Source organism: Onychomys torridus, chromosome 17 (assembly GCF_903995425.1).
Source record: "Onychomys torridus chromosome 17, mOncTor1.1, whole genome shotgun sequence".
NCBI classification, from domain to species: Eukaryota; Metazoa; Chordata; class Mammalia; order Rodentia; family Cricetidae; genus Onychomys; species Onychomys torridus.
The window spans coordinates 1,433,278-1,458,407 of NC_050459.1; the positions used below are offsets into that span (position 1 = coordinate 1,433,278).

The 25,130-nt window shown below is 46.0% G+C and overlaps 1 protein-coding gene across 1 annotated transcript in view; it reads right to left on the reverse strand.

Moving 5' to 3' along the window:
- Positions 1 to 25,130, reverse strand: part of Fbn3 (fibrillin 3) — a 116,351-nt gene that overhangs the window by 44,187 nt on the left and 47,034 nt on the right. Inside the window, exons 2-6 of the mRNA XM_036166870.1 lie at positions 6,437 to 6,696; positions 5,184 to 5,309; positions 4,640 to 4,768; positions 3,565 to 3,690; positions 1,948 to 2,073 (exon numbers count right to left, since the gene is read on the reverse strand). Coding sequence (XP_036022763.1) covers positions 1,948 to 2,073; positions 3,565 to 3,690; positions 4,640 to 4,768; positions 5,184 to 5,309; positions 6,437 to 6,696 — 767 coding nt within the window. The remainder of the gene's footprint in view (positions 1 to 1,947; positions 2,074 to 3,564; positions 3,691 to 4,639; positions 4,769 to 5,183; positions 5,310 to 6,436; positions 6,697 to 25,130) is intronic.

The following is a 25,130-nucleotide window of genomic DNA, read 5'->3' on the forward strand; positions in this document are numbered from 1 at the left end:
TTCCTGAGTAGACTGCCATACAGGAGAATCTCCTACTAGGCTGTGTGTGTGTCTGCAAAGAAAAGTGTGATGGTTGGTTTTGATCATCAACTTGTCACAACTTAGCATCACCAAGAAGACAGCTTCTATGAAGGACTGTCTACATTGGGTAGGCCTGTGAGCATATCTGTAGGAGATTGTCTTATTAAGTTTACTAATGTGGAAAGACCCAGATCACTGTGAGTGGCATCATTCCCTAGGCAGATATGGTCTTGAACTATGTAAGAGTAGAGAAATGGAGCTGAGTAGGCCAGCATGTGAGCATGCAGGTTTTCACTTCTCTATAGTCTTGACTGTGGATGTCATATGACCATCCTGTATCTGAAGCTCCTGCCTTGACCTCCCACATAGAAAGATGGATTCTAACCTAAAATTACAAGCTAAAATAGACTCCTTTATCCCCTAAGTTGATTTTTATGAGGATTTTTATCATAGAAACAAATTACCAAAACAGGTTGAGCGCTCCCTCTAGGATTACCATTAGGTAGTGCTGTGAGTCAGGCTGATCCAAGGTTTTCTCAGAGGCCTGAAGAAAGGACTAATGGAAGTGGCAGACTTGGCAAGGTTGGGTCTAAGCCCAACACCTCAAAAGAGTTCCTGGAAACTGGACTTTTCCCTCTGAAGATCCCAAGGCTGCTGTGTGCTCAGCCTGCAATGCACTTGAGATCCCTGTGTTCCTTTGTGTAACGTTGCTTGATTGGCTTTGTGCTGACTTCATACCACTGTGTGATGGCCTTTTGTTGACTCTGTCCCATTCCTCTGATGCAAACTATATATAAGATGCTGTCCTTAATAAACTTGATTGGTATGAGACGTAGCTTGTGCAAGACCTCCTGGTCCCAAACTTTCCTACTGTCTTTATCTTCTGATCCCCTGGTCTTCACCTTAGGCCCCTGTTACTGAAAAGCGACCTGCTGGTCCAGGTCAGGGTAGTTATAAGTCCTCTGTGAGCACCTTGCAGTGCATTTTTCATGGACCATACCCTGCATGTGTCCCCCAAAGGAATAAGTGGTCGAATATATGTAACAAGTGCTGTATTTCACAAAGACAGCCAGGTTATCCTCTCTGGTCCTCACACCCCAAGCAGAGGAAAGAGGCCTCACACACTCACCTACATTTCACAAGGTTTTGCCAATGCTTTTAGGCCAACATATGTTTGGATGGTGTTCTGGGGTATCTAAACCTTGGTTTATGGACTACATGTAGGATAGTTATGGGCATGGCCCCAAATAAAATCATAAACACTATGAGATTTGGTTTGATAATTTTGTGGGGGTGGGTAACTTAATTGCACAGTTCTGGAGTATGAACTTTATAGGTGATGTCCTGTTTTGTTAAAAAGCAGGGCATGTCTTCTGGGTAAAAGTATTACCTCAATCATATTTTCTCATTAGCACCTTCTAAAAGGTGTTCTCTGACATGCCTACTAGCTGAACCTCTTGGTTAGGAAAGACTTTGGTGGGGTTGTTATCACCTAGAACTTGCCTGCTCTAGCTCAGCTCTGCCCTAACAGGGTGCCTAGTACATCCACTCCCCAGGTGGATGGACTGACTATGGCCAGGTGAAGACAGGGATTTTATGCTATCCAAACAGCTTTGAGGAGGTCCTCAAACAGAGATCAGCAAACTGTTCTGTTTTGAACAATGCTCAACATCTTTGGTTAAACCAACCAACCAACCAACCAACCAACCAACCAACCAATAACCCTCTGCCTGTAGTTAGATTAATGCACAACCTGTGGAACAAGCGTGAGTCTCTGATAGGTGTTGGACATATGGCGTATGTTCAATAAATGCAAAGAGGAATAATAAGGTTGGGGGTGGGTCTCTTGTTTCTATGACAAAATAACACAGGCTATAAAGAGATGTGTTCAGCAAGTGTCCCTATCCACCAGTCCCAGCTGCTTACCTTCACAAATCTTCATGTCTGGTGAGGCTGAGAAGCCGTCATAACAAATGCAATGGTAAGATCCTGGCACATTGGTACACTGGCCTTCTCCACAGATGCCTAGGTTGTCTTCACATTCATCCACATCTTGAGAAGCAAGAATAGGGGATGGGTTGGAGGTGGACAGGAATATAGGAAGAGTTCAGGGTCTTTTCCAGGGCCTAGTGTTTGGGATCTGGCTGATCACGCCTGGCTTTGTGCTATGCAGGGTTCTGGTGAGGTTGTTGTCTAGCCCAGGCCTTCTCTGGTGCTCACATGCCAAGCAGAGGAGGTAGGTCACATCCACTATCCTGTGAATGTCCTCCTATTGGGCATCCTGCCAATAGCTGCACTGGAAGCTTCCCTTCATGTTCAGGTACTGCACTTCATAGTCACTGTTCTGGACTTGGTATTCACTGATGTCTGCAAGGGCAGACAGAGGGGAACCAGGTTGGTGAACTTGGGCTGAATTAGGGGCAGGAACCAAGAGGAGTATGGACGTAAGGCTGGGAGGGACTGCGTTGTGCACAGAACTACAGAGTCCTATACCTGTACCTATACCTAGAGATGGTATAGTCTCACCCACGCAACCCTGGCCATCAGGAGTGCTCTGGAAGCTGGTGTGACAGGAGCAATGGAAAGCACCAAAGTCATTGATGCACTGGCCATGGGGACAGAGGCTATCACTCATGGTGCATTCATCGATGTTTGTGGAAGGAACACATATGGCTAGTGACAGAATGAAGGGGCAGTCTGTACTGTCCCTCATCCCCTGTCTGCCATCACACACATCCCAATGAGCTCACTCTGGCTGCTTGCATCAGCACCCCACCCTTTGACTGCCTGTCTACTCACAAACACTCTTTTTCTTCATGCACAACCCAAACTCACGCACTTTTGTAGACACATGCATCCAATCAAAGAAACATGCTCACACTATGTGCAGGATACAAACACACTTTATACGCACACAGTCAACCTTGTGCAAATATGCACCTACACCCAGACACACTCAGATTCATTCCTATTGTGTGTGCTTACATAAATGCACACAGAAACACATCCGTACACTTACTCACACTTACCATATACTCTTGTGATTGAACACTTGGTCCCAGGCTGGTGGTGCTAGTTGAGAAGGCGGTAAAACCGTTAGGAGGTGAGCCTCACTAGGGGAGGTGGGTCATTGTGGACCCACCTTGAGATTTTTATAACTCAGCTGCACTTCTTAATCCCTCTCTGCTTCCTGACTGTGGATACAATGTGGCTAGTTGCTTCTGTTGCCATGGCTTCCCGGATGGACTGTACTCACTCAGACTGTGGGACCACAGCCTTGGTCCCAGAAAAGAGAATCTCCAATATGAATGCATATCCCTTGTATTAATGTGCATCTGAACCTCACCCCCACACATCCTCTTGCTGGTACACACACACACACACACACACACACACACACACACACACACACACTATCCGCTCACATGCAAATACATAGACCTGCCATTGCTGATACATTCACACCCAAATACACACTTTTGTCCTCCTACAGGCTCATCCATGTGCGCACATACTCAAATGCAAAAATTTGTCCTTGCTCACCTTCACAGGCAGTGCCTTGGGCCTTCAGCTCACGTCCAGAGGGACAGTGGCACTCATAGCTCCCTTCTGTGTTGATGCATGTGCCTCCCTGGCAGAGCAGCGGGTCCCTGGCACACTCATCTACATCTGGACATGTGAAAAGACAGCAGGCTGATGATGCTGACCTGAGAATGGGATGATTTAGGAGGCTTCTCTGTGTGGCACCTCCTTCATCACTACCCATATGCATCCCAGCCATACATATCCATCTACCTCACACCCATCCCAGGGCTTTGCATGTGTCCTTCTGGCCTCCATGTCATCTCCTTACAACCACACATGCTTTGTGGTACTTCCGTTTCTCCTGTGTGATCCCAGAGACCAAACTCAGGTCCTTACGCTTGGCCCCAAGAACCTTCACCCACTGAGCCATGTCACTCACCCCCACCTGTCACCCACTTCTCAGTTCTCTCTACCCCATCAACTCCCACTCTCCTCAGTCACCTTCCCAACCTCACAGAATAGGTACACCCTGGGTCCTTATTTCTATGGGACCACATAGTAGTTTTGTTTTCTTGGGAAATGTTTTTTAAACTAGTTCTTTGAGAGTTTACTCCCAGTTACAACCCCCTTCCTTACTTCACCCAACTTTGTGCCTTTTTTAACCCTTCAAGACCTTCATTTGTCTTCCCATAAAGTTATAAAGTCCTGTGTGCTTAAGCTCTCTGCATTACCCCAATCCAGTGGATGTGTGTGAACTGTTCATTGAATGATGGGGGCCTTTTTTATTTTGGAGAAAGGGTCTTGTTATGTAGCTCAGGTTGCCTAGAATTAGCAATCCTCCTGCCCTAGCCTCCTGAGGGATGGCATTATGAGTCCATGTCGTCATGCCCAAGCTAGAGTCTTCTTAAATGGCTTCTCTGGGGCTAGTTCTATCCTTTTTCGATAAAGCACCCGTTCTCAATGTGCTCTCCTAATGGAAGTATCCCACGGCAGTACAATCTCATATCTACACAGCAGCATGCTCACCACCCCTCTTCTGGCCGTCCACCCTGCCCATGGCTCTCCGTCATGCCCTCACCCTGCCACCACTCACCCGTGCAGTTCTTCATCAGTAAAGAGCCATTAGTGAAACCAAGAAAACAATCACACTTGAAGCTGCCTGGGGTGTTGACGCAGGTACCCTGGCCGCAGAGGTCAGGGGAGATCCGACATTCATCGATGTCTGTGGGGACAGAGATGCATGGGCCAGAGGTCTGTGTGTGCAAGCATGAGGATGCACAGACCACGGGTTTCAAGTAAGAGGACATATGGAGTTGGGTCTCTGTAGACATGAGGGGCTACCCAGGAACCCCAAGAAACTGAGCTGAGTCCGGGAAGGAGAAGCGCCTCAGGTGAACACAGAAAAGGGGCAAGGAATTTCCTTCAGAGGTAATCTTGGCCAGCCCTCTATAGAGACAGTAGAGATCCTGCAGCCCAGACAGAGCGATGGGCTGTCTTAGGTCACACAGCTCATCAGTGGCTATGCTAAAAGGAGACTGAAGAAGGAGCCTTGTCTTCACATCCAATTCAGGGACCCCGCCCACAAATTCCTGTCTGCATGACCTGTCCTCACCAGATGGGGAGGGAGTGGCATCTACCTGTGCAGTTCCTCTCCTGGGCATCCGGGGTAAAGCCTCTGTCACAGGAGCAGTGGAAGCTGCCCATGGAATTACGGCAGGTGCCATGTGTGCACAGGCCAGGGAACACCTTGCACTCATTCACATCTGGAGCACGGAGTATAAACAAGGTCAGCTACACCACACTGAAGGCCTTCAGTCTGGGACTCATACACTAAGCCCTCCCTAGGTCCTTGTTTTTTTTTTTTTTTTAAGACAGGATTTCTCTGTGTAGTTTTGGTGCCTGTCCTGGATCTCACTCTGTAGACCAGGCTGGCCTCGAACACACAGAGTTCTGCCTGGCTCTGCCTCCAGAGTGCTGGGATCAAAGGCGTGCACCACCACCGCCCGGCTCCTCCCTAGGTTCTTACCTCTTGAGCTTGCTAACATCTCTTCCTTAAAAGTCTTTCATATTTATTCGTTTTGTGCATGTGTCTGGGTGCACATGCTGTGGAGGTCAGAAAAAAATTTGAGAGTTGGTTCTCTCCCTTCCACTATGTGCGCCTTGAGGACTGAATTCATTGTCAGGCTGAGAGGAAAGTGCCTCTACCCACTGAGCTATCCCCTCTTTTTCTTTTTTTTATCAGAAAAAGTACCAAACTCACTATACAACTAAGGGTGACCTTGAATTCCTGTTTCTATTTCCCAAGTACTAGCTTGACAGGCATGTACCACCACATACATGTGTGTGTGTGTGTGTATGCTCGTGCATGCGTGTGTGCATGTGGAGGCCAGAATACAGTCTTAACTGTTGTTCTTCAGAAGCTTTGAGGAGAAAAAAATCATCTTTGTTTTTTCAGACAAGTTTTCTCACTGGCCTGGGACTGACCTAGGCTGGCTGGCCAGTGAACACCAGGGATATGCCTGTCCCTGTCTGCTCATCTGTCAGATTACATCTGTTTAGCCTGTACCCAGCAATTTTCACGGGTGCTGGGGACTGAACTCAGGTTCTCATGCTTGCAGGACAAACATTTCATCAAAAGGTCACCCTGTTTTTTGATTTGTCCAAAAAGGGTCTCCTGTAGCCCAACCCAAGCTGACCTTGAATCTCTAGTCCTCCTTGCCCCTACCTCCTGAGTGCTGGGATGACAGTCTTATATCAGCATGCCTTGCATACTAAATGTCCTTTCTGCAGATAATGCTTCGTACCATCAGGACTTTGCCCATGCTGCCCTTTACCAACTTTCTTTTCCTTCCAAGACCTTCTCCTTTGGTGTGCCCTTCCCCAGACTAACCTTTATAGAACGGTTGGCCAGACAGGAAGTCCTGGCTGGCAAAGCCCAGCCCTTGGGGACACAGGCTGGAGAATTCTGGGGAGCTGGGCTCCGGGCAAACCTTGCACTCAGCTCCCCATGAGGTCCCGATGGAGCAGCAACAGACATCCATCTGGTACTTGCCAGGCAGGGGCATTCTACAGTCTTCCTCATGCCAATGCAGGAAACACAGCCCCAACCTCACATCTGCACAGAGGAATGGTTGATCACTGGATCCTATCCTTGCCACACTTCGGCATGCTTGTCAATTGGTATCACTTACCTGAGATCCCTACCCCCAACAAAGACAGATTCAAAGAGTGAAAAGATGTGGCTTTCTCATGCTGAAGTCTGATGTCACCTTGCTGCCTGGATGCTTAGGATGTACTAAGTATTATTTTAAGTAACTCCATCCATTTACATTTCAAAGTAATGCATAGAGGAGGGCTGAGGCTGTAATTCAGCAACAGAACTCCTGCCTAGAACCCTCAGTGAAGGTCTTGGGTATGTGGCTCAGTGGTAGAGACTCTGACTAGAATATACTGAGATATTCTAGAATAGAATATACTAGAATATGGATAGGGGTTTTGCTCAGCAGTAGAGCACCTGCTTAGAATCTTCCAGTGAGGGCCTGGTAATGGACTAGCAATGGAGTACCTGTCTAGAATCTGCCAGTCAGGAGCTGGGACATGGCTCAACAGTAGAGAATTTGCTTAGAATCCATCACTGAGGAGCTGGGATTGTCCTTGGCAAATTCTAAAACTAAGCCATTCTCCCTAACCTTGACTTCCACTGCACCAAGAGACAGCATAAAGTGATTGACATGCCATACATATGTGAAGCAAGATCTAAAATGTTGAGACAATATAAAAAATACCAAGTGGTCCATTTCTCAAGATGTATTCCCTTTGTCAAGCAATCCATGGTTGTATGCTTCTCCACAGAGCCTGTACACCCTGAGAGTGAGTCTCATGGGAACCCAGAGGTGATCGTGGCTTTGGCCACAGGGTGCTGATGGCAGTGATTCTGGGCACTTTGGACAAGATGGCTTACATAATGCAGAGGGCTTTATTCAGTTTTTTTCTCTTTTGCCTGTGTGGTTGTGTAGCACACATACATGCTTGATATTGGTGTGTCTTTCTCCTGACTCCCCACTTTGTTTATTGAGGTAAGGATTTTCAGCTGAACTGAGAGCTCGTAGGCAAGTGTAGTTAGCTAGCTTATTCAGGAGTTCCCCTACGTCTGCCTCCCTCGTGTGGGGATTACTGGCAGCCACCATTTTTGTTTGTGTTTCACTGAGCTATCTCCCCAGACCAACTTTTGCTCTGAACCTAAAACTGTCCTAACACACAGTCTCTGTGTGTATGTGTATTATATGTATGTGTACAAGTTCATGTGTGCATGCATGTGTGGGTACATATGTGGTTGGAGGCCACTATTGGATATCTTACTCAATCACTCGCTACATTATTTTTTATTTTGAGACAGGATCCCTCACTGAATCCAGAGTTGAAGACTCAGTTAGACTGGCTGGCCAGTGAAGCCCCAGGACCCACTTGTCCTGCATGATACTACATGTGTTTTTTATCCAGGTTTTCATGCCTGAGTGGCGGGTACTTTACTCACTGAGCCATTTCCCCAACACACTGAGCATTTTTCAAAAGCAAGCAAACAAACCCAAGAAGAGTTATCAGGACGACTGACGAGTCATCAGTCTACTGATGAAGAAAAGAGCCCATGGCGTGGGGGGGGGGGGAGGGGGTGGGGTACAAGCAGGGTGAAGGAGCTAAGATAAAGATGTACTGGCAGAATAAGTTTTCCTACCAGCTGACAAATTGTTTTGGCTAAGAAGTGGCCAGAAGAGCCAGTGAGCCCACCTAACCACCCACTGGGAATATGGGAATAAAATATCCCATCAGCATCTAGATTAAAGGGCACCCATCTTTCTGACATTGCAACATGACATCACCTACAAATGTTTTGGGAAACATTAGTAGCTATCATGGGGCACATACAGCCCTCAGGTGGTAAAGTTGGACATGCCTGAGAAGGTTGGCTACCCAGGGACCTTTGGCACCAATTATGGGGCAGTGGGATGCTACTGGCATTGAGCTTCAAAGGTCAGGGGTATGGTGAGATGGATCAGTGAGTAAAGGGGCTTGCTGCCCGATGGTCCGAGCTTGAAACCCTGATTTCCATCCCTAGAACTCATGTAAAGATGGAAAGGGAGAGCAGACTCCACAAAGTGATATCCATATGCATGCAAGTGCTCCCCTCCTCCTACACAAAATAATAATAAAGAGTCAAAATATTTTAATTTAAATAAAAAGAAAAGAAACAGGTAAATTAAAAAAAAAAAAACCAAGGTAGATGGTTCCCTAGAAACTACACCTGAGGCTGTTCTCTGCTGTCCTTTCCAGCAAACACGCACACATACTGGCACAGACATGTGCACCCTCATGCATAAACATGTATATACACATACAAACACACAGACAAAAGAAAGAAAACAAAGAAGCAAGCATAAGCATTTCACTAAGACTAAAGAACTGGTGAGTGTCTGGCCATGATAGGCTGTCTATATCCCTTCCTACAAGGCTCAGGGAACACTGTAGGAGAAGGACAGCAAAGGACTAAGAATTGGGAGCAACATGGACTCACAGCAGCTGTGATTAGCTGTTCAAGATCTGCAGAACCCTGGGCACATCAACAGCCTGCTCCCCCATACTACCTCAACTCACCCTTGCAACTCCTCCCATCAGGGCTGAGCTTGAAACCTGCATTGCACACACACTGAAAGCTGCCCTCTCTGTTGATATAGCAGCCTAGGTGGCAAAGGTCACCATGGATGATACACTCATCCATATCTGTGGGGATGAAATCACAGGCAGAGCAGAAGGCACCCCCTTTCCTCATTTCCTCCACTCTTGGATAAATGAATGGGTGGATGAATAGAAGATGGGTAGAAGGATGGTCATATGGATGGATGGGTGAATGGAGAGAGGTGTAGAAGTGTGAGTGAATAGATGGTTGCTAGGTGGGTAGACGGACAGGTGACAAACAAGGAATGAGTAGCCTGGTAAATGGGTAGATCAATGGGCAGTAGATATTTGGCTATATGGGTAGGTAGATGAGCAGATGGATGTATGAGTGGGTTGGTGGGTGGGTAGATGGATGGATGGGTGGATGGGTGGATGGATGAATGGATGGATGGATGGATGGATGGATGGATGGGTGGGTGGGTGGATGGATGGGTAGGTGGATGGATGGATGGGAGGGTGGGTGGATGGATGTGTAGACAGAAGGATGGATGTGTGGGTGGACAGATGTGTGGATGGATGAGTGCATAGAGGAATGGGTGGATGGGTGGGTGGACAAAGGGTTGGGTGGATGAGTGAGTGAATGGATGGGTGGTTAGGTGGGTACATGGGTGGGTATGTGGATAACAGATGGAAGGGGTGAGAGGGCAGCAACCACTGAGGTACAAGATGGTGACAAGTGTCCACAACCTGGTTCAGAGTGGCTGTGTTTGCAGTGGAGCCATCAGGGATACCTAAGCACCAGAAGCCCCTCACCCACCCAGAGCCTGAGCTTTGCCTCTGAGTTCTGACACCAATAGAGTCTTTGACATGTCTGGCTCAGACACCATCTTCTGGTCCGAGCTTGCCTATTCAGACACCCATCTCAGGACTAGGCCCTCACTTTGTGTGCAGAGCCTCAGTGTATTGTAAGACTCCTGACTAGGGTTTGAGTCTAAAATGTCTCTCACAGGCACATTTATTGTGTGTGTATATGTGTACATGTGCATATGAATGTCTAGGCCAGAGATCAAATTAGGTATCTTATCTAGGAGCCATCCACCTTGTTTTTGTATATTTAATTTTCAAATCTCTTTTTGTGTGGCGTGTGCGTGTGCGTGTGCGTGTGCGTGTGCGTGTGCGTGTGCGTGTGTGTGTGTGTGTGTGTGTGTGTGTATGCTACTGATGAGCTCAAGGTCCAGTGAGAGACCTCAGTCGCAGTAATAGTGAGCATGGTGGTGGGGAAAGGGGGGACTTGGCAGTCCAGTGTATAGTGTGCGAGCCTTGCTAGGGACAGAGCCTTCTTTGTCTGCACTCAGGAAGCAGCTGGTGGAAGCAAAGCTGGAGCACATGGCTGGATGAGTTTGGCTGGATGCCTGGGAAAGAGGCTGAGGGAGGACCTGAGAAAGGCTCAAAGGAGGTCAAGCAAGACCTGAGAGGAGGCAGGAAGTGGAGCCGGCCCCTGAGGGCATCCTGTGCAGTTTTATGGGAACATACCCTACCTCCCTTTTGTGAGCCATGTTGTGACCCTCAAAGCAGGTTCCTGAGCCATTACCCAGATCATCAAACTGAGGTTCAGAGATGTCCGGGCTGTCACCCATATCCCACAAGCCAGGAAAGGACTGTAGATCAGAGGCAAGGACACACGATGAAACCCTTCCCTCTTATGGTCTTAGCCATGTCCTCCTGATACTCCAGTGTCAGGATCCTGGGCAAATGGCCCAGTCTGTCTTAATTACTGGTTTAGTTTCATTTTTCTGTGTTTATGATAACATACCATGACCAAAAGCAAGGACAGCTTTACTTTAGCCTCTGGTTCCAGCAGGCTAGATGTCCATCAAGTTGGGGAAGATATGGCAGCATAAAGTTGAAAGATCACATTTCCACTGCACACAGGAAACAGAATGAAACCTGGAAGTGGAACAAGGCTGTGATGTCTCACAACCTGCCTTCAGTGACTTAATGCCTCCACTAAGGCTCCTAAAGGTTGCACAAACCCCAAACAGGGCACCAATAGGGAGGCCAAGTGTTCAAATACATGAGCCTATGGGGGGAACTTCTCATGCAAAATCACCATGTTACTTTCTTGTTGCAGACATAAAAACACCCAGACAAAATAACTTATGAGAGAAAGGGTTATTTTGACTTATTGTTCCAGAGGGGGACAGCCCATTGTGGTGGGGAAGGAGGGGAACCTGGACACGGCAGCAGGAGCTTCCTTACCACTGGCTAGCCCACTGAAGGAAATCTCTCTCCTTACCTAGCAGTCATGAACTATGTGTTTATAGGTCCTTAGGGGAGTCTCGTGAGCTCTTCCCCGCTCTGGCATTGTAGAAGGTTGGTGGGTTCAGTGTGGGCAGGTAGTTACAGATGCTGAGTATTTAGAGTACAACTGACCTGGGCAGTAGCAGAGCACACCTTTAATCTCAACACTCAGGAGGAGCAGAGGCAGTGGATCTCTGAGTTTGAGGCCAGCCTGGTCTACAGAATGAGTTCCAGGACAGGTAGAGCTACACAGAGAAATCCTGTCTTGAGAAACAAACAACAACAAGCAAAAAGAAAAGAAAGTGCAACAGATATGTCACACCTGGAAAACAAGCATCCTTCAACTTTCCGCCCTTCCATTGGGGCTTACACTTCATGAGCCTCCTCAGTGAGAGCGTAAAGGGTTCTTTCCTGTGCTATGTTAAGCACTGGGGAGCCACTGAGGAAGGACTTTCTGTTGGGGTGACTACAGGTTTGTGTCTGAAGACTGGGATCTGGCTGGACAGACAGAAGACCCACTTAGGGCCCTGCCTTCTGTACTGTCCAGGTGCTCTTCTTGTGGTTGAGGCTCCTCTTGGCAGCATCCTACCCTGACCCAAATCTGGAGTTTATTAGTTAAGTAACATTAATCCAACATCCACTATGTTGCCATTGTTTCAAGGAGTCTCTCCAATAATACTATATGCAAGGTGTACAGCTCAGGGTCAAATGTAAAAAATAAGTCCCAAAGAGAGAATTGGTTAAATGCAAACTATCAAACTCAGAAGCGCAAGCATGACTAAATGACTATCATCCCTAGTCTATCATCCCTAGTACTCAGTAAGAGGACATCTTAGTCTGTCATCCTTAGCACTCAGTAAGATACATCCTCAGTCTGTCATCCTGAGTATTCAGTAAAAGCTCACTGAATCAAACTGGGTGAATGAATAATCTGAGCAAGTCTTGTGTGGTGGGAGAAATGGGTGGCATGCCTTGAGGAGTGTAGAATGAGATTCAGACTAAGATGGGCCTGGAAAAGCCAGGAGTGTGGTTATATTCTGGAGGCGGGAGGATCAGACCTAAATTGGAAGACACAGATGCCAAGGGGTAAATTCAGGAAATTTGTCACTAGAGGGCACTCCAAGCCTTGGCCTAGATCATCTTTTACTTCCCCCACCAAATTTAAATTTGTTTATTTATTTATTCATATATATATAGTGTGTGTGTGTGTGTGTTGTGTGTGTGTGTGTGTGTGTGTGTGTATGTGTCCATCCATGCACCCACAAATCACCATGTGCTCATTGTAGAGGTCAGAGGAAAACTTGTAGGGATTGGTTCTGTTCTTTACCATATTTATTGTTTGGTTCTGGTGATTGAAGACAGGTTCTCAGGTTTGGCAGCAGCTGCTTTTCCTGCTGAGCCATCTCATTAGCTCTTGCTTCTCTCTCTCTCTCTCTCTCTCTCTCTCTCTCTCTCTCTCTCTGTCTCTCTCTCTCTCCTCGTCTCCCCTCTCTCTCTCCTCTCTTTTAAAAAATTATCTTATTTATTCCCTGACAATTTTATACAACATGCAGTGCCCCTGTCTAAATTCTGCAGACACACTTCAACGTGTTCCTCCTCCAGTTCTCCCCCTTCTTTCTTCTTCCTATTAATAAGAAGTGACTGAGTATAATTAGCTGCCGTGGGATGCTGGGTGAACTTGGCTTGGCCCTGTGCAGGTCGTGTGTAGGAGGCAGCATGAGTGCGATGGCCATGCCATGTCCAGAGGACAGCACTTCACAGCGACCTTCCACATGCTTCGGCTCTTACGCTCTTCTGACCCTTCTTCTGCTATCTTCCCTGAGCCTTGGTGGCTCAATATGGAAGTCTCATGGAGGGCTAGGCATTCCAAAGCCACTTGTTCCCCGCCATGATCAGCCACAAGTCTGCCTGCTGCCTGCTTCAGAAAGAACTGAGAGCAGGACATATGCACACATCGAAACATTTAGAAGGCAGTTTGACAACACAATAATTTAGTAAAACAACAGCTGAGACTCCCTCAAAGAGCTATGGCCTCCCGAGCCCTGGGATTTTCATCAGGTCTGACGTACCAGCATGAACTCCCTTCTGTGGAGCAGGCCTCAGATCTAATTAGAAAGTTGTTGCTTATGCCATCATAGTTATAACCCCAAGAGCTCAGAGGTTAAGAGCACTGACTGCTCTTCCAGAGGACTTGGGTTCAATCCCCAGTACCCCATGGCAGCTGACAACTGTCTGTAACTCCAGTTCCAGGGCATCTGGTACCCTCACATAGCCATACATGTAGGCAAAACACCAAGTACATAAATAAAGAATAAAACAAAAAATTTTAAAAAAGAAAATGCCCTGAAGGCTTGTCTATAGCAATTTAATGGAGGCTCTTCCCAGATGTGTCAAGTTGACAAAAAACTAACCAGCACAGTTATAAAAAGACAAAACCACCCCTAAATCAGAAAATAAGACAGCATGGTATTGGCAACAACAAAACAACAAAGACATTGAAATCAATAGAACAGGGAAGAGTGCTCAGATTCAGACATGTACAAATATAATCAATTGATCTCAGCCAAAGGAGCAACGGTGATTCAATGAGAGAGACAATTCTGTTTCAGAACATACTGGGAAGATTAGGTACACAAATAATTAAAAAATGTATTCAGAGCTGAGGGCATGGCTCAGGGGAGAACCTTTGCCTAGAACCCCCAGTGAGGGGCTTCCCTGGATGGTACTTGTCTACTCATCAGGACCTTGGATTCTGAACCAAGAACCACAAAAGAAATATTGTTTAACCTCTAACTTACAGCTTAATGAAGGGAAAGTTTGCTGTAATGAGATATGGGAATAGGCAAGTTCACAGAAGCAGAGACGAGAGGTTGCACCCTTCTGTCAAGGGAGAGTTTGCGTTGAGTGAGGAGAGAGTTTTTGTTTGGAAAGTTCTTCAGATGGTAATGGCTGCACCACAGCATAAATGCTCAGTACCAATGAGGCCCACTTGAAATGCATAGACTAGGTCTGAGTGGTGTACCTATAATCTCAGCACTGAGAAGACTGAGGCAGGAGGACCCTCAGCTGGGGCCAGGCTAAGTAAGCTGCATAGTGAGGATCTGTCTTAGAAAAGAGAAAGTAAAGCTCATGCTCAGGGGTCAAGCATTTGTTTATTGTGCACAAGACCAAGGCCAACACTCAGCACTGGAAGATAAGGCCTAGAGTATTCTCTCTCTCTCTCTCTCTCTCTCTCTCTCTCTCTCTCTCTCTCTCTCTCTCCCAACATTTCTTCTTTCCCTTTCTTACGTCCAAACCTTCACAAATAACCTTTCCCACAATCCTTCAAATTCACAGTATCTTTTTTCACTAATTTTTACTACATGCATATGTGTATATTTACATATATATAATCTTTTTTTTTTTTTTTTTGGTCATTTGCCTCAGCAGAATGCTAAATGCGGTTTATTGAAGGAGGGAGGAGGCCTTAAATACAGGCTTACAGCACAATGGAAGAACCCTGGAGGGCAGAATCTACTGAGGTCTTACAATCTTGCATCTAAGCTGTTAATGCCCAATTTTCTAAGAAAGCCCCATATTAATTTCCAAAGTGGCTGTGCAAGTTTGCATTCCCACCAACAGTGGAGGAGTGTTCCCCTTGCTCCACATCCTCTCCAGCATAAACTGTCTTCAGTGTTTTTGATCTTAGCCATTCTGACAGGTGTAAGGTGGTATCTCACAGTCATTTTGTTTTGCATTTCCTGGATAATTAGGGATGTTGAACAATTCCTTAAATGTCTTTCAGCCATTTGAACTTCCTCTGTTGAGAATTCTCTGTTTAGCTCTATAGCCCATTTCTTAATTGGATTGCTGAGCATTTTGATGTCTAATTTCTTGAGTTCTTTATATATTCTGGATATCAGCCCTCTGTCAGATGTGGGGAAGATCTTTTCCCATTCTGTAGGCTATCATTTTTGTCTTATTGACCGTGTATTTTGCCCTACAAAAGCTTCTCAGTTTCAAGAAGTCCCATTTATTAATTGTTGCTCTTACTGTCTGTGCTAATGGTGTTATATTTAGAAAGTGATCTCTGGTGCCAATGCATTCAAGACTACTTCCTACTTTCTCTTCTATCAGGTTCAGAGTAACTGGATTAATGTTGAGGTCTTTGATCCACTTGGACTTAAGTTTTGTGCACAGTGACAGATATGAATCTATTTGCAGCCTTCTACATGTTGACATCCAGTTATGCCAGCACCATTTGTTAAAGATGCTTTCTTTTTTCCATTGTACAGTTTTGGCTTTTTTTGTCAAAAATTATGTGTTCATAGGTGTGCGGATTAGTGTCAGGGTCTTCAGTTTGGTTCCATTGGTCCACATGTTGGTTTTTATCAGTACTAAGCTGTTTTTATTACTGTAGCTCTATAGTAGAGCTTGAAGTCAGGGATTGTGATGCCTCCAGAGGTTGTTTTATTGTACAGGATTCTTTTGGCTATCCTGGTTTTTTTGTTTTTCCATATGAAGTTGAGTATTGTTCTTTCCAGGTCTATGAAGAATTGTGTTGGTATTTTGATGGGGATTGCCTTGAATCTGTAGATTGCTTTTTGTAAGATTGCCATTTTTACTATGTTAGTCCTGTCATGGCCTCCTTTTCTTTAATTGTTGTTACATATGTATATGTGAGTGTGTGTGTATATATACACATATTCATGTACCTAAATACAGAACTACAACCTGCTCATTCTGTGTAATGCCATATGTATATGTTTTCAGGGCTGACCATTTGGGATTGAATAACCAATTGGTGTGCTTCTGCCACCAGAAGGTGTGGCCCAGATTTAGGTTCCATCTTCCCAACTGAAATTATCCAGTCAAGAAAATCCCTCACAGGTGAGCCCAGCTGGTTGGGTTTTAGTTGATTCCAGATGCAGTCAAGTTGATGACCAAGATTAGCCATCACACTCTCTATGGAGCTGAGAATGACCTTGAACTCCCAATCTTCCTGCTTTAGTTTCCCAAGTGCTAAATGATGTCTGCCCCTCCCTCCAATCTTGCCATGTAGTTCAGATTGACCTAAAATGCACAATCCTCCTGCTTCATGCTCCCAAGTCCTGCTGTACCACCTGTTGACATCAAATGTCTTCACATTCTCCCTGTCCCCACAATGGCATTGCCACTTGTCATGATGTCGCACCACTGAGATCCCCTCCACACCCTCCTCTATTACCCTCTTAATGTGATTCTCAGTGAACCAAGCCCACCGTTCCTTCTATATACCCCATCCTTTGATTTTCTGTACTTCTCCAGAGGTCCCTCTTGAGGACAGGCTGTAGAGCTGTGAGCCCAGAGTGGAGGGATCTTTAACTCTGTCCATTTGTGAGAGCTTGAGCTGAGGGTCTGGACAGAGTAGGATGTGTTCAAGAGCCCAAGGATAGGGCTAGGGACAGGGTGGTGTGACTATCTGGTTAAGGTGAAGTGGAGACATCCTACAGAGACACTTATATCCCTGGTTAGACTGTGGTAACAACCGACCCCTACAAAACTGAAATTCCCCCAGAATAGGTCAGTGGTGGGCAGGACCACACCTTGAGACGACTTCTACATGAATAGCTGTGGCCTCTACTTAAACGGTAACCTCTTGAGAACCCCAGAGATGGATTTGGAGGGTGAAGGCGTCACTGGATCTCTTTGTCTTCTCAATGTGATCTCATTGAATAAATCTGCTTTTCACTTTTAATTTGGCTACTTTAATTGACTGATCTAGGAAGTGACTATCTCAGAGCCCAAGCTGTGACTCTCAGTCCAGTAATAGTGACATGGTGGGTGGGGAAAGGGTGGGGACTTGCAGTCCAGTGTATAGTGTGCGAGCCTTGCTAGGGACAGAGCCTTCTTTGTCTGCACTCAGGAAGCAGCTGGTGGAAGCAAAGCTGGAGCACATGGCTGGATGAGTTTGGCTGGATGCCTGGGAAAGAGGCTGAGGGAGGACCTGAGAAAGGCTCAAAGGAGGTCAAGCAAGACCTGAGAGGAGGCAGGAAGTGGAGCCGGCCCCTGAGGGCATCCTGTGCAGTTTTATGGGAAGCATACCCTACCTCCCTTTTGTGAGCCATGTTGTGACCCTCAAAGCAGGTTCCTGAGCCATTACCCAGATCATCAAACTGAGGTTCAGAGATGTCCGGGCTGTCACCCATATCCCACAAGCCAGGAAAGGACTGTAGATCAGAGGCAAGGACACACGATGAAACCCTTCCCTCTTATGGTCTTAGCCATGTCCTCCTGATACTCCAGTGTCAGGATCCTGGGCAAATGGCCCAGTCTGTCTTAATTACTGGTTTAGTTTCATTTTTCTGTGTTTATGATAACATACCATGACCAAAAGCAAGGACAGCTTTACTTTAGCCTCTGGTTCCAGCAGGCTAGATGTCCATCAAGTTGGGGAAGATATGGCAGCATAAAGTTGAAAGATCACATTTCCACTGCACACAGGAAACAGAATGAAACCTGGAAGTGGAACAAGGCTGTGATGTCTCACAACCTGCCTTCAGTGACTTAATGCCTCCACTAAGGCTCCTAAAGGTTGCACAAACCCCCAAACAGGGCACCAATAGGGAGGCCAAGTGTTCAAATACATGAGCCTATGGGGGGAACTTCTCATGCAAAATCACCATGTTACTTTCTTGTTGCAGACATAAAAACACCCAGACAAAATAACTTATGAGAGAAAGGGTTTATTTTGACTTATTGTTCCAGAGGGGGACAGCCCATTGTGGTGGGGAAGGAGGGGAACCTGGACACGGCAGCAGGAGCTTCCTTACCACTGGCTAGCCCACTGAAGGAAATCTCTCTCCTTACCTAGCAGTCATGAACTATGTGTTTATAGGTCCTTAGGGGAGTCTCGTGAGCTCTTCCCCGCTCTGCATTGTAGAAGGTTGGTGGGTTCAGTGTGGGCAGGTAGTTACAGATGCTGAGTATTTAAGAGTACAACTGACCTGGGCAGTAGCAGAGCACACCTTTAATCTCAACACTCAGGAGGCAGAGGCAGTGGATCTCTGAGTTTGAGGCCAGCCTGGTCTACAGAATGAGTTCCAGGACAGGTAGAGCTACACAGAGAAATCCTGTCTTGAGAAACAAACAACAACAAGCAAAAAGAAAAGAAAGTGCAACAGATATGTCACACCTGGAAAACAAGCATCCTTCAACTTTCCGCCCTTCCATTGGGGCTTACACTTCATGAGCCTCCTCAGTGAGAGCGTAAAGGGTTCTTTCCTGTGCTATGTTAGAGCACTGGGGAGCCACTGAGGAAGGACTTTCTGTTGGGGGTGACTACAGGTTTGTGTTCTGAAGACTGGGATCTGGCTGGACAGACAGAAGACCCACTTAGGGCCCTGCCTTCTGTACTGTCCAGGTGCTCTTCTTGTGGTTGAGGCTCCTCTTGGCAGCATCCTACCCTGACCCAAATCTGGAGTTTATTAGTTAAGTAAACATTAATCCAACATCCACTATGTATGCCATTGTTTCAAGGAGTCTCTCCAATAATACTATATGCAAGGTGTACAGCTCAGGGTCAAATGTAAAAAACTAAGTCCCAAAGAGAGAATTGGTTAAATGCAAACTATCAAACTCAGAAGCGCAAGCATGACTAAATGACTATCATCCCTAGTCTATCATCCCTAGTACTCAGTAAGAGGACATCTTAGTCTGTCATCCTTAGCACTCAGTAAGAGTACATCCTCAGTCTGTCATCCTGAGTATTCAGTAAAAGCTCACTGAATCAAACTGGGTGAATGAATAAATCTGAGCAAGTCTTGTGTGGATGGGAGAAATGGGTGGCAATGCCTTGAGGAGTGTAGAATGAGATTCAGACTAAGATGGGCCTGGAAAAGCCAGGAGTGTGGTTATATTCTGGAGGCGGGAGGATCAGATCTAAATTGGAAGACACAGATGCCAAGGGGTAAATTCAGGAAATTTGTCACTAGAGGGCACTCCAAGCCTTGGCCTAGATCATCTTTTACTTCCCCCACCAAATTTAAATTTGTTTATTTATTTATTCATATATATATATAGTGTGTGTGTGTGTGTGTGTGTGTGTGTGTGTGTGTGTGTGTGTATGTGTCCATCCATGCACCCACAAATCACCATGTGCTCATGTAGAGGTCAGAGGAAAACTTGTAGGGATTGGTTCTGTTCTTTACCATATTTATTGTTTGGTTCTGGTGATTGAAGACAGGTTCTCAGGTTTGGCAGCAGCTGCTTTTACCTGCTGAGCCATCTCATTAGCTCTTGCTTCTCTCTCTCTCTCTCTCTCTCTCTCTCTCTCTCTGTCTCTCTCTCTGTCTCCCTCTCTCTCTCCTCTCTTTTAAAAGAATATCTTATTTATTCCCTGACAATTTTATACACATGCAGTGCCCCTGTCTAAATTCTGCAGACACACTTCAACGTGTTCCTCCTCCAGTTCTCCCCCTTCTTTCTTCTTCCTATTAATAAGAAGTGACTGAGTATAATTAGCTGCCCGTGGGAATGCTGGGTGAACTTGGCTTGGCCCTGTGCAGGTCGTGTGTAGGAGGCAGCATGAGTGCGATGGCCATGCCATGTCCAGAGGACAGCACTTCACAGCGACCTTCCACATGCTTCGGCTCTTACGCTCTTCTGACCCTTCTTCTGCTATCTTCCCTGAGCCTTGGTGGCTCAATATGGAAGTCTCATGGAGGGCTAGGCATTCCAAAGCCACTTGTTCCCCGCCATGATCAGCCACAAGTCTGCCTGCTGCCTGCTTCAGAAAGAGACTGAGAGCAGGACATATGCACACATCGAAACATTTAGAAGGCAGTTTGACAACACAATAATTTAGTAAAACAACAGCTGCAGACTCCCTCAAAGAGCTATGGCCTCCCGAGCCCTGGGATTTTCATCAGGTCTGACGTACCAGCATGAACTCCCTTCTGTGGAGCAGGCCTCAGATCTAATTAGAAAGTTGTTGCTTATGCCATCATAGTTATACCCCAAGAGCTCAGAGGTTAAGAGCACTGACTGCTCTTCCAGAGGACTTGGGTTCAATCCCCAGTACCCACATGGCAGCTGACAACTGTCTGTAACTCCAGTTCCAGGGCATCTGGTACCCTCACATAGCCATACATGTAGGCAAAACACCAATGTACATAAAATAAGAATAAAACAAAAAATTTTAAAAAAGAAAATGCCCTGAAGGCTTGTCTATAGCAATTTAATGGAGGCCTCTTCCCAGATGTGTCAAGTTGACAAAAAACTAACCAGCACAGTTATAAAAAGAAACAAAACCACCCCCTAAATCAGAAAATAAGACAGCATGGTATTGGCAACAACAACAACAAAGACATTGAAATCAATAGAACAGGGAAGAGTGCTCAGATTCAGACATGTACAAATATAATCAATTGATCTCAGCCAAAGGAGCAACGGTGATTCAATGAGAGAGACAATTCTGTTTCAGAACATACTGGGAAGATTAGGTACACAAATAATTAAAAAATGATTTCAGAGCTGAGGGCATGGCTCAGGGGGAGAACCTTTGCCTAGAACCCCCAGTGAGGGGCTTCCCTGGATGGTACTTGTCTAACTCATACAGGACCTTGGATTCTGAACCAAGAACCACAAAAGAAATATTGTTTAACCTCTAACATTACAGCTTAATGAAGGGAAAGTTTGCTGTAATGAGATATGGAGAATAGGCAAGTTCACAGAAGCAGAGACGAGAGGTTGCACCCTTCTGTCAAGGGAGAGTTTGCGTTGAGTGAGGAGAGAGTTTTTGTTTGGAAAGTTCTTCAGATGGTAATGGCTGCACCACAGCATAAATGCTCAGTACCAATGAGGTCCCCACTTGAAATGCATAGACTAGGTCTGAGTGGTGTACCCTATAATCTCAGCACTGAGAAGACTGAGGCAGGAGGACCCTCAGCTGGGGCCAGGCTAAGTAAGCTGCATAGTGAGGATCTGTCTTAGAAAAGAGAAAGTAAAGCTCAGTGCTCAGGGGTCAAGCATTTGTTTATTGTGCACAAGACCAAGGCCAACACTCAGCACTGGAAGATAAGGCCTAGAGTAATTCCCTCTCTCTCTCTCTCTCTCTCTCTCTCTCTCTCTCTCTCTCTCTCTCTCTGTGTGTGTGTGTGTGTGTGTGTGTGTGTGTGTGTGTGTGTGTGATCACACAGACACAAAAAGAATCAGAGACCTGGTGTAACACACGAAACTACAGTCTGTAGAAGGGAACAGGAGAAAAAAAATTTAGGTGGCTTTGAGTTTGATGGTGAATTTTTAGAAACATCATCCACAACACACAAAATTGACACTAAACTTTATTGAAACAGAAACTTAAGAGACAGGGGTTTTGAAGCTTAGTGGTAACGTTCTGGCTGGGCAAGTCGGAGGCTCCAGGCTCCATTGTCACTCCTGTGAGATAGAAATTAAAATAAAATGGAAACTTTTGCTTTGCAAAAATCACTAGAGAGAGAGAGAGAACAGAAGGACAAAGAGCAGAATGGAAGAAATCGCTTTGAAACACGTTGTTGGTTTGATGTGCCCACAGATTCACACAGACACAGATCAAATTATCTCCCCAAGCCAGGCCTGTCATCAGAGCCTCTTGGGAGGCTGAGACAAGAGGTTGGGTAGTTTAAGGGTAACATGGAACATAGTGACACCTCATCTCAAAAGAGGAAAAAGAAGGCTGGGGATGTGGCTCAGTGGTTGAACGCTTGTCTAACGAATCTTGAGGTCAGTCTCAACACACACACACACACAGAGTGCTGTGTTGTGGTTTGAATGGATGTCTCTCATAGGCCTGCATGTAAATTTGTGTTTTTCAAGGTGGGAGTGTAGGGGTGGGAGTGGATGCTGTGCACCTTTAAGAGGTAGAGCCTCTAGGGGAACTTAGTACAGTTGTTTAGCTGTTGTGTAGTTGTTCAGGCATCAAACTTTATTCATAACATCTATGTTTACACCTAAAGAAACACCCAGCATCAATCAGAGAAGCTTTTCTTTGTAAAGAAAGATGGGGAGTGCAAAGAGTGTGGCTGCTCAAGGCATGGAAAATAAGGTTAAGTTGAGTGCTGAGCCCTAACTAGGACATTTATACCAGCTTCAGTCAGGTTCAGGAAATGTCACAGAAAAGGGGACAGAGAATGCAAGAACCAGATATAGGGAGAAGGGCCAGGATGTTGTCTTCTGGGCATGACACAGCCATTACAATCATGAACTCACAGTAGCTGTCAACAGTCAATCATGGGTGGGAGGGACTTAAGGGATCACATCCTACCCTGCTCTACTATTGACTATTGATGGATTTTTGCCTGAGGCAGTCACTGTCTTCAGTTCCAAGCCTATAGTCACTCAGGTTAAACACAGCTGGTCACAAAGCAAACAGATATGAGTGTCAGAGAGGGAGGAGGGGGTGACGGGAGGGGAGGAAAGTGGAAGAGGAAGGGGTGGGAATAACATTGTACATGTATGTGACTTTGTTAAAGAAGAAACTCAGTAAGAATTATGTATAAAAAAAAAAAAACAACCCAAAAAGTGGGGTCTGGTGAGATGTGTTTTCTGGTTCAAGATGTGGTTCCTTTTCTTAGATACATGTTTCTACCATTGATACAGACTCCTCTCAACAGAAGCGAAGCCCAGTGGGTCACTTGGACTTGGATTTGAACCTCCAACAGTGGGAAAATGAGCCTTGTCTCTTTGTAACTTAAGTACTTGAGTTATTTCATGAGAAAAAGAGTTGACTTGTGTCTTATTTTTAACATATTTTTTTATTGATTCTTTGGGAATTTCACATCATGTACCCCAATGTCACTCATTCCCCCCAGTTCCTCCATATCTGCCCCACCCCAGTAGCATGTCCCCCAAAATAAAATGTAAAAAATACTAATTAAAAACAAAACAAACTAACAAAAAAGCCACTTTGCTCCTTCATCTTTCCTTGCCTCTTCATTTGTCTTAGTGGCACTGGGAGCTATGTGTGACACAAAGTATACCCTTTTGTTCACTCAAATTTACTTGTAAATATTCATTATGCAATGTATTGTTGGTCAAGCTCAGGTCTTCTGGCCCCCGGTACACCATCAATACTGGACCCTCACTGAAATGCCTCTCAGATATCCTGCTGTTGCCCTGGGTCACGGAGATTCTGTGGCTATAGTTCTATAGGACGGGTTCCTTCATGAACTCTGGCAAGTCAGAGATGGGGTAGAAGTTAGGATGGGCCAACTCAAAGCCCTGAGAGTGGGTCTGGTAGTAGCTGATTTGGTTGGCCTAAGCTACTGGGACTGCCCTCCTCAGGTGAGGAGCAGAGCCAGCTCTCCCACACTTGTGGTGAGAGATGGGACCATCTCTTCCAAGTATGGGGCCAGCTCTCCTGTGAGGGATGGGACCAGCTCTTTGGCAGCAGTGTCTAGTGATGGGTAGGAGCAGCTTTCCAGTACCAGCAAATGGTGGTGCCAGCTTAGCACAGCCCTCAGATTTCAACACACATGCTTCCTATGCCCTCTCCTAACACCCCTGTGGTAACATGGGCCATGGAGATCAACACGGACCCCAGCTGCAGCAGGATCATGGACTCAGACATGGTCCTAAGCAGGCGCTCAGGCATGGATGTCACCATGGCTCCTGTAGCAGCACAGACTACTCAGATCAGTATGAGGCAGCATGGCCCTAGGACACCATCATGGCCCCAGGTGGCTGACCAGATCCCTAGTATCTTTGTAGTAACAGGAGCCACAGATATCAACTCAGACTCTGGCTGCTGTAGCACCAAGGACCTAGACACTGCCCTAGGCTACAGCTTGGGCTGGATATCACCATGGCTCTAGGTGCAGGCTACTCAAATCTGTATGGCCCCAGCTATAGCATGACCCTCAGACACCAATACAGCTTCAGGTGGCAGCCCAGACCCTGGGTATCTGCTCAGCTACTCAGGTCAGCATGACCACTGAAGGGGCTCAGCACTTGGACACCAACAAACCCACAGGTGGTGGCCCAATGCCAGGCATCTGTATGGCCTTTGGTGGAAACATAGGCCACAGATGTCAACACAGACCCCATATGGGATAGGACCCCTGACTCAGACATGGCCTCAGGTGGCAACCTATATCAGCCTGTTCCTCAGTGCCTTTTCTTCTTCAGTTTCGCCTCTTTCCACAGCACATGAACCAATCTGCTTCTTTCTCTCCCATTTCCCCACCATATATTTGCTCATCATAATGACCCCTTCCATGAGGACACCCAGCAGGCCTGTAGATGTCTTCAGCCAGCCCCAGACATCAGTACTTACATGTTAACAATTAAAATGTCACCTCCTATGGTTCAAAGATGCCCTATCAATTTCATCCTCAGAATCAAAAGTGGATAATATATGAGATGTGGGGACTCAGGGAGGTGAATGTATTACTATGTTCATAGATCCATGGATTATCACGGGAGTAGCTTTATCATAAAACTGAGTTCTTTCTAGCTCACTTGCTTTGTATGGGCCAAATATATTTACATGTATAATACAGGTTGGGCACCCTTAATCCAGAATTTGAAATACATGTCTGTATATAACTAGGTACATATAAAATATACAAATAAATATACATATACCTACATATATGGTAAACTTTTACTTAAGTTAG